Genomic DNA, 10,559 nt, shown 5'->3' with positions numbered 1-10,559 from the left:
TAAAGGAGAGATTCGGAAATAACATTCAAAACTATGCGCGAGTAAATACCATCCTAACTCCTAACATCCAAAAAAAAAAAAAAAAACAATAATAATAATTTATATATATATATATAATTGCATGCACCTCCGGTTGAAGCAACCGGAGGTCGATGGAAAGAATCCATATCGTAGCTACCGGGCATGCAATATATATATATATATATATATATATATATATATATATATATATATATATATATATATATATATATATATATATATATATAATTGCATGCCCCGGTAGATGCGATATGGAGTCTTGCATGCCCCGGTAGGTAGCTACGAGAGTCTTTGCCTCAACCGGAGGTGCATGCATTTTATAGATATATATATATTATATATATATATATATATATATATATATATATATATATATTAGCTCAAAGAGCCAGCTGCCCATATATATATATATATATATATATATATATATATATATATATATATGCTAGTCCTTATATATATTATTGCTAGTCGTAGTATCCCAGGTGACGCATATAGCAAAAGTTTAAACGCAAGAAACAAACCCAAAGATCCGGCTAAACGCTGCTGAACATTAATCCAGATAATAAGAGGCATTCACACAAACTCTTTTTTCATTGAATCATTGGACGCACCCATTCCCTTTTTTGCAGAAGGGGTGCTGAGGACAGGAGATTTCTATTGGTCAAGTTTTGTTTCCCTACCGTTCCGCCTGTGAAGAGGAATAGTACGCTCCAGGGTTCGCATTGAAGTGAATGAGGCAGGAATTGTCAGTAGCACCATCATCAGGACCTACACGCTACGTTTTTAAATTGAATTACACAAAAATCCCAGACGGATTCCATCCACTGCGCTACACAGATCTACACAGACCATGAAACAAGCTCTGCTAGAGTTGATGAGGATGAACAGAATTTGCCGGATGGTGCTCGCCACTTGCTTAGGATCTTTTATTCTGGTCATCTTTTATTTCCAAAGTATGTTCCATCCAGGTAGGACCTTACGTTGCATTTAGCTTTCGCCGTCATCTCTCTTTTTTTTTCTGTTGGCCCTAAGGTTGGAATCAGATGTTGAATGGGAATAATATTATTTTTTCCGTTATAGGAATTTGTGATGAAAATCTATAGAAATTAGTATAATAATAATAATAATAATAATAATAATAATAATAATAATAATAATAATATACTTAATTATTTTTAAGTGAAAATTCTATAATTTATTTTTGTTTTGAAACATATTGGACTAGTTTCTATTGTGAGTTCGGATGGACCATTTTGGGGCATATTAATTAATATAATTTGATATAAAGCGGAATGAATGCCCAAAGATAATGCCCGCTCTTATAATAAAATAAAATAAATAATTACTTAACATTTGTAACATGAGTGTATATGTGTCGACTTTATTCCCTGAATTTTGCTTTTTTTTTTTTGTATTTGGTTTACTAAAATGCAGTACAGCCTAGTCTGCTTTATAAACTGTTGTAAAAAGCCTTGTTCTTCTCTTTGTTAAGATGCCTGATGTTCTCTGTATTCACTGTTTTGCTTAACAAACACGAACATTTTCAATTGCTTAATTTCGCCGCTGTCTGGTCTTTATATAGCTATTCTTCGTAATCAGTTATCAGAATCGGGAACAATTATAGTTACACTGAAATATTATAATCGGTACTATATTTGGCCGTACAGTGTAAGTCCCACTTTGAGTCTTGGCAATTTATTATTGTAGGCTGTCGCTTGTATACGCTTAATCTGCTTTTTGATCTACAATTATGCAATCATTGTAGTAGCTGGGTTGCTTGTGTATAGCGCATGAGGCGTTTAACTAAAACAGATACAGTCAGGTGCCAGCGAAGGAAACTGGGCAATCTAAGTCAGGGTCGGCTTAGTTAACTACATATAAGATATTTTGCAGTAACACTGGTACTGAAACTTTCTTGTGTTGCCTATTCGCGTGGAAATCGCGTGTTTTACTTCGAATCGCTTGCCGGGGCGTGAAATTAGCACAGTCCCTACTGCACATTTAATTGAATCTGTTGGCATTTGCTTTCAATTGTATAAATAAATCCAAGTAAAAGTTATGTTTTATTTGATCAGCACAAGTATACTAATACATCCTAATGGAGCCATATTTGTTGGCACTAAGCATTGTTTTTGACAACAATAACACAGTACCAGCGGATATGGTCGTGATTTATTATATTACGAGTGATAATATTCACACCATTCTGTATTTCTGTGCTATATTATGGTTAACACCATTGATATTTCTGATGGAATGTACCAATGCAGCCGGAAAAAAACCCTGTGATTGAAACTTTTTTTAATTCATTTTGGCCTTGCATAATTAGGGTTAACAATTTAAGAGCTGAAATCAAAATGTAAAAATTCCAATTATATTGTTTAAGCTGGATCTTTTTTTCAAGCTCAAAAGTTTCCTGTCCCTTTTTTGGCAGTGTACAGTAGTTAGCGTCTGCTCATGATATCTGCACTGTAGACAGATGTTAACTTTCAGTGCTATCAATCCAGCACCTTTCCTATTGTGTGCAACATGAGGAGAATAAGGAGAGTCACCCAGGATAAACTGTCAAAGTTTAGTGAGCCTGCAGACTAGCTGCAGTGTGTTTGAAAATCTGCTGCTGGATTACTTGTTTCTGATGGGACCCAGCAGGTAGTGGAGGTTTTCAGGGCAGCAGCAATAAGACTTTTTAGAACATTAACATAGAGATTGTACATGTTGAAGGGATTCTACAAAAAAATCTAGTCAAGTAACTTGACCCTAAAGGTCACAGCTGATATGTAAAGAGGTCAGGTGATTTGGTCTCAGGGTCACAACACACAAGTTGTGTTAATGAAGGCTCTTAGTTCAGCATTAGAACCAAACTGACACCAATGAACCTGTCACAATTCAGCAAATACAACATGTTCTGTATGCTGATTATTGTGTCGGAGAATCACTTACTCTATTTCTTTAAGCCATGAACAAGTTGGATTACTGACCAATTTTTGTTTTCATTCCAATTAGCAAACTGCATTTTCACACACAATTCTATCCACAGAGCACTGCAGTTCTTATACAGTATATGCAGTATTTTTTTTGTGAGAATTGCATGTCCTGCATGTTCCTGTATATTAAGTTGCAACCTTAGAACCTCACTTAACAATGTTTCCTTGTCATAGGTTTGTGTATGCTCAGATGATTGCCCATGAAAGAGATGTAGATTCAAGCTTGGGTCTTCATTTGGGAATTCTTTGAAAAAAAAAAACGGAATGGAATTTCTTTGGTAAACTCCAAATTCCACACTGCTGTCTGGGACATCAACATGTGCAGGGTGTAGCTGATACACAGGAGAAATGAGCTAACAATTACAGATTACATTGCATCATACCTATCCATTGTCCCAGACTTGGAGAGAGTTCCTGATTTTGTTGTCAATTTTCCAGTTAGGGGGCTAACAAACAACAGTACATACTTTCTACCAAAGGAGACTTGAGTTTCAGTGCTAGTATAGCTGTTGCAATTCAGTATAGTTGTACAGTACAAACCTAACAAAGGCTTATTGCCACGATCTTGCCATGGTGAACATTAGCAGGAGTTGAACCCAGGGCATGGCTGCTTCACTTAAATTGTATCTGAAAATTAAGATTATGGTATTTTAAAATGTGTCAGCAACCTAAAAGTGCCTGTATTTGCAGATATAAAGCCCTTTTGAAGTGCTCAGCTAGACATTCCCGGGCTGAGGATGCAGATAATACTGCAGGTACCATACAGCTGTCAGTCAGCTTCAGAGAAAGAGCAGGTATTAGTTTACTGGCATTGACACCCCTGACAGAAAGAGTTCTGTTGTGTACAATTCATCATGAGGTGTATAGAGGGCCTGAGGAAGCACAATGAACTGAGTGGGGAAAGGGAGAGGTGTTATAACTGAAGTAACTAAGCTGGGCATTTTCTGAAGAGTTGCCCTATACAGAATTGAACAGTGTAGTAGTCAGATGACATAACTCTGTGACAAAGCAGCTTTGTTTAAATTGTATTTGTTTGGTCAGGTAAATAAAATACTATGGTCAATATTTAAATAAGATTTAAATAAAACAAACTGACAATAGAAATTAAAAACTGTAAAATTGGTTGTGTGGTGTGGTGGGTGTGGGGAAATTACTTAACTTTTGCGTGTTTTAGTCCACGTATTGCAGTATATTTCTAATGCAGGAAGCTCAAACAGTAGCTGAAAATGAACCACAGTTACCTGGTATTATAAACTTTCCTAAGTAGATGTACTGTATGGTGGAGATACTGTAGATGTTGTTGTTTTGTCATGATGAAAGTTTGTTGTTCCTGTTGGACTGTCTCAGTTCACGCTTGTGAAATTGCTGACAGGCGTCCTCAAAATGCCACTTGCCGAGTGTTCTAAGAAATAAGTAAAACTAGTGAAGCATTGACCGGGTTGATAGGAGAGCTGGTTGATGTGTCACACACTTATCAACACAGTGAATTATTCACTGACAAGATACAGTGTGTAGTGCACCTTGGGATACCAGACAAGTAGAATAGGTACAGTTGTCTGGAAAAGCTTTTGGTGAACAGTCTCCTCACAAGCATTTAGGCTGGTGGAAATGAAAGTAGTTCAAACTGTCAGCAGTATGCTTTCAGTGTTGCAGTAAAAGCAGAGTATGCCACAACGCTGCAGCATCTTAGTGCATTCACCAGCAATTTAGCCATAGCATGAAAATATTTATTGTTAGTGGCATTTGTTTTTTCCCATGTCAGTTCAATTCTTAGAAATATTTCAGTGCATTAAGATTATGACATCTGACTGTAGAAGAGGTATCCTGAGTTTACCTTGCTAATAATTTCCTCACAGAAATTCTAGCGCCCCACAGCACTGAATCTTGGCACTATATTCTAAAGTAATAATGTACAACATGTCTGGGTTTGAACAGCCAGTTATAATAATTCAAGCCAAGAAAGCTTAATGCTCTAGCCTGTCAGTAAGGACTTAGCCAGTGTCGCACATTATTAGTATAATAAAACAAACACTATTTTATTTTGTAAAGGCGTTAATTGTTTTTAGCTATAAAATCATTCATCTGACGTTTTGGAGAACAGGCCTAAATGGCATAGTGGAAATTCAGGGGATTTGAGAAGTGGAGTTGTTGAAGCATATTTAACCAGCAGTCTGCAGTCTCCCACAATCATGTTCAGTTTTACACTTGAATGTAATTCTTTTACGTCTGCTAAATCCACTCCTTCTCAGAAGACAAGCCTTGTTGACATTCCATTTGGCTTAGATTCTCAATCATTCATCTATTGTATCAAGGGTTTATTTTATGTCCCTGCAAAAAGCGAAGTTTTATTGATTGTTTTTTTTTGTAACAGGATGATTCTGCACACTAGCTTTGACATTTCATACCTGTACCAGTCAGTAAATCCAGTCAGTGCTATACAATCCATCAGCATAACGATTTTCAGAGACAAGGTTAAAAAGCATAAAATGTTTTTATTGGACAAGTAAAAAATACTTTCTTGGAACGCATTTGCTTTTGATTTCATAGCCACGCTGAGTATTTTGGCAGTAAATTATATAGCTATCGTTGCTTTTAGATGTACACTCCATATTGGATCCCAGGGTTCTGGTAGCCGTGACTACCTGGGGACAAGATGACACAGTATCATACATTTTAGACAGTCAATTCCTAAACCATAGATTTATATTATTGTATTTGGTGAGGGGTACTAGTTTGATTACATTCTGTACTAATAGTATTTGTACTTACTGTTAATTGGTTTGATTGGTATCATATCAATACTGTGCACCACTAATGTTTGTATGAGTCATTCTATTTGTTTTGAGGCTACTGCACTGAAGGTTGTTTATTTGCATTCAGTTTACGTATTGCTGTGTCGTATCGGTTGCTTTCACTCTATTTGTAATTTCTTTGATCTTGCGTTGTTACTTCTGCAAATGTTATAAATGCACTTTACTTTTTTCCCAATGGTCTTGTACTGTGTTTAATAAAGATGTTAAACTGTAATACTGATCAATAATTAGTGCTGTTCCAGAGCCTGTTGAGAATTAGCTACTTGTCATTACAATGCATGTGTCTATTTTTTTTTTGTACAGCTTCTGGCAATAATAAAAATATTATCTACTGGGTGTAACTAGCTAGCACAGATGGGGTAGAGTGAGAATATATGTATCCTTGGTATGCTCTGTGTGTGTAGTACATGAGCAGAGTGAAAACTGATTTATAGCCTACTTCAAAATCAATCTTGTTGCTGTACAACCAACACAAAACCTACTGTTTTATTGCAACCCCTTTTACAGTATATGTAATCCTCTTCTTCCATAAATTATCAAATACAGATGCCTTGTTTGCAATAGGCCTATGGTTGAAGGCTCTCATTGCAGCCAGTCTCTATGATTATTGTAATGGCAACAGCTACACACAGCACCCCGGCTTGTCTGCTTCTTGTACCACATTGTTAATAATGCAGCCTCTGGTGGTGTTGTATCACTTTCCCCCATACAGATAACTGACAGATGTTTGTTTGCCAGGTCTCAGCAGTTTGAAGCTGATGACGGTCTGTTAGCGAGTTGGCGCTTACAAGGCCCCTGGTAGGGTGCCATACAAATTAGCATAACATCATGACAGATTCATTTCCCAGTCTTCTTGTCCCTGAATATTAGCAGGAGGAGTAGTGGTTAGAACAAAGAAATGGCAGTCAGGTGTTTTAAAATCCACAGTCCAGCAACCTTTTACCTGCAGAAAGTATTTATTTTTAAATATATGCTTTTGAAATGGAACCCTAGACCTATGTCCATTTTGTTTATTTTTTAATTTGGAAAGAAAATGCGGCTGGCTAAATTCAGGCACCATGAGAGCTTCCCCTGACAACTCATTTCACTTGTGATTTGAGCCAGCTTTGAAGCCAGGCTTCGAAAGATAAAAGGCATGGAAGCCTAGGGAATTAGCCCTCTGCACCGCCTAACCTTAATAGCTGCCCTGAAACAGAATGTTGGGATTATTTTTGGTATCTTGGGTATCGACCCTTTGAATCCTAATGACCTCATTGTCAGGTGTGGCAGCTGGAACCTGAATGTTCTCATCTGCACTTCATTACTGAGCTGCAACAACTAAGCTCTCCAAATGTATGATATTTCCACAGATAATTTTCCAAAGCTACTCAGTGTGTTAGGGTGAGACCCAAAACCAATCCTGTAGTGAACCAGCCCCCGCCCCCCAAATAGCCATTGTTTTAAAGCAGCCTTCTGGTACTGTAAACCTGAGAAGCTTTATCATAGTATTGAGCCCCAAGAACCATGTAATTAAAGCACAAGGCTTGCTGATAGGTGCCCTGGAATGTATTTTTTTTGTTGAAATGTCATTGTAAACATAGTCCCTTGATCAATTAGGATATTGATATTCAGCTCTGACTGTTCCTTACTGCTTCAGAGGACCTGGGAGATCTTGCAGACAAGAACACCATGCTTCCATGATTGTCTACATTAACATCCCCACACAATCACAGTCTTTGTGGAAACAGACAAATACCAACATAGCTGTAGATTGCTTTGGTCTCTTGAGAGTTGAGAGGAAAAATGGAACACTGCTTTTTGGTAAAACAAATATAAGCGGGGCAGGAAATAAAAGCAAAGGTAGCTCATTTATTAAGTTGCACAGGGTTGCAGAGCTGCCTCCTACTTGCATTCCTCAACTTGGCAGTTGGGAGGGTGTTATACCAGGTAATGCACAAGCCAACAATTACAGGGCAAAAGAGAGAAGAAGAGGGATGAATTCACTCCTTTCACTTCACTAGCTATCAATCAACGTGACTGTGGCTTCACACTAGCATGGAGGAGCCCAGCTATGAGAACTTAGAGGAGCGGAAAATGTACACAATGCAGTGAGGCAGAATTTCTCATGGCTTTGTGAGCCCACTGGTGCACACACACCCACACACACACACATACCCACACACACACAGAGGGGAGAGTCGAGACCTAGACGCAAAGAAGGGGGATATGTGGTGGTCAGACAGAAAGATAAATAAAGGATTTGTACCTTGTGCCATTCAGTCCTAAGAGCCCATTACTAATATAGTCAGTAACTTAGCTCGTTGTTGCCATGGATATTTCTTGTTCTTTTTTTAACCCCTGATTTTCTCCCCAATTTAGAATGTCCAATTATTTTTCACCTCACCACAGCAAGTCCCCACACAGCTCAGGAGAACTGAAGATTCAATGGACGTCTTCCGATCCCATGACCAAGCCAGTTTCCTCTTTTACATCCAGGAATTTGATAGCAAATGTAGGCGAGCTACCGGCTTCTAGAGGACAAAGGCCAGTCCAGCAGGTGTCCGCCATAGATCACAAGGGGCCTGGCCGGTGGGGTCCACTGTAGGTCGATGAGAAGAAACAATCCCTGCTGTTTTTTCCCTCCCTAACCAGCGGGAGTGCCCAGCGAAGAACTGCTACTTCACACAGCCTGGACACAAACCTGTGCTCTCCTGATTTTATGACTCCCCCTGCACACCACACGGCCGTGCTTTTACTTGGTGAGACACTCAGGGGACCCCTTCAGTGGATATTTCTGTCCATTTACATAGCAACATAGATATTAAACAGCTGGCTATTGGCTTTGGTGTTTGCTAGGTTTGGAAAATAAAAATGCATAATTAGCTACGGCCCTGACAAACTAACAACACATTTGTATTAATTTTCTTTTGGCCATAACATTGACAATAAATAGCTTGTAAACCTTCTTCTGCTGTGCTTCGTCTGTCTGGGAGCCGGTTGAATTAACTGAATTATGGAGAATTAACGTCTGGCATCTCCCTAGTGGTCACAAAATGTGAAGCGCTGCTGAAACGGGCACACCTGTCGATACAGCCAGGTCTTCATTTTTTCCCATCCCTCCTCTCCTTGTAGATCAGGCAACCAGGCATAGGGAAGTGATTCAGATTAACAAAGGGTTGGTGGGAGGTGCTGTTTTTCAACATCATGTATCCTGAAAGCAGGGGTAATGGTGGGGGCAAAGGCCACTGTGTCTATAATAATATATGAGCATTCTACAATGATTCTGTTCCGATTATAATTAACATACTTTAGGGGTGTGCAGTTAATAACTTTACAGATCTGCAGCAGAACTTATATCGTACACCAACTGTGCTTATGGCTGTGAGATTGCATTGGCTTTTCAGATGTTTTATACAGAGCAAAACTCAGGTTGTCTACAGTTCCTGTTGTTCAAAACTACAGGTGGATAGCGATTCAAACTGGGCCTCAACAAGGAGAGTATTGCGCACTTTATCAACCTCGATTTTATAATCACACCTTTTAGAGAGGAATGTAAGTGGAAAGCCTCTTGCTCCTCGTTTACTAGTTAGGGCAGTTAATGTATGAATTTACCATGTACAGTATTGGGATTATTTTAAAACTGGGTTTCATTTTCTGCTCCAGTCAAGGCTGCACATGATAAATTGCATGTTATTCTGGTAGGTTATGCATATCCGGAGAATTTGCTCTCTGCTGAAACAATCAACTGGGCAGCATCTTCTCTCTCCCTCTGTTGTCGCATTAGCTCAACTGAACGAGTGCTAAAGCAGGTTTGTTTAACTGCAGTGTAGAAAGGGTAAGGGGTGCATTATTTATATAAAGACATGCTGTCACTGGATATCCCTCTGTCTTAGCACTTTATTGGGACTGATGGAGTATACATAGTGTTATTAGTATATTACTTGTTGCCTTAGTTATTTTACCCTGCTCTGGTTGAAAACCATAAGGATTTTAACTGCAGGCTATACATGTGGCGATACAAGGGATGCAGACTTTCCAGGGTGTTCAAGAGATCTTGAATTATATTATATCACTCATTATGCATGTAGCATGTAGGTATTGCAGGCAGCAATAACCTATGTTTGTTTATAAATGCAATGCAGCTAATTTAAGAAATACAAAACATTTACATAGTTCAGTTCCCTTTGCTTTCTCAGATCTACATCAGCGTACCTGTGTTGCAACAGCAGTTCTTATTGTCTGTTGTCAGTGTAGATGGTACAGGGCATGCCCAAAACGGGAGTGCTGCATATACTGTAGGTATGCGCATATTGTTTTTTCTATAAAGAAAACAAAATCCATTCATAAAAAATACAATATTTTATTTTTATTTATTCATTTATTAGAAAAGGGTAGAGAATTCATCTGTTTTGGGATTTAGGCTGGACGCAGGCGTTGAGAGACTTGGTTTCAAGTCTCGTCTGAAGCAGAGTCAGCTATGCTGGTTGGCATTGGTTGAGTTTCCTTGGAAGTCACCCATCAATGTGCTGACCCAAGACAGTTTTGTGTAGTTCGCTGACCAGACTCCACGGTCAGACCTGCAGGCCTGAAATGTCAACAATGCATAAAGGATCTCGGTTTACAATCTGGTGGTGTCACCTCCTGCAATGTCTCCCATGCAATCTGACATTCTTCAAGATCTAGATGGAAGGTGGTATGTGGCTGCAGACAAAGCTCTCTTGTCTATGTTACAGACCCC

The 10,559-nt window shown here is 38.7% G+C and overlaps 1 protein-coding gene across 2 annotated transcripts in view; it reads left to right on the top strand.

Moving 5' to 3' along the window:
• Positions 1-673: 673 nt before the first annotated feature.
• Positions 674-10,559, top strand: part of chst11 (carbohydrate (chondroitin 4) sulfotransferase 11) — a 55,912-nt gene continuing 46,026 nt past the window's right edge. Inside the window, exon 1 of one of the 2 annotated variants that reach the window (XM_034033449.3) lies at positions 674-998. In XM_034033449.3, coding sequence (XP_033889340.1) covers positions 896-998 — 103 coding nt within the window. In that variant the 5' untranslated portion in view covers positions 674-895. Of the gene's footprint in view, positions 1,014-10,559 lie in introns of both variants that reach the window. The other variant, XM_034033448.3, reaches the window with a different exon arrangement.

The sequence above is a fragment of the Acipenser ruthenus genome, chromosome 14 (assembly GCF_902713425.1).
Source record: "Acipenser ruthenus chromosome 14, fAciRut3.2 maternal haplotype, whole genome shotgun sequence".
NCBI classification, from domain to species: Eukaryota; Metazoa; Chordata; class Actinopteri; order Acipenseriformes; family Acipenseridae; genus Acipenser; species Acipenser ruthenus.
The sequence above is the reverse complement of the archived record's forward strand: the minus strand, read 5'-3'. Positions and strand labels throughout refer to the sequence as shown.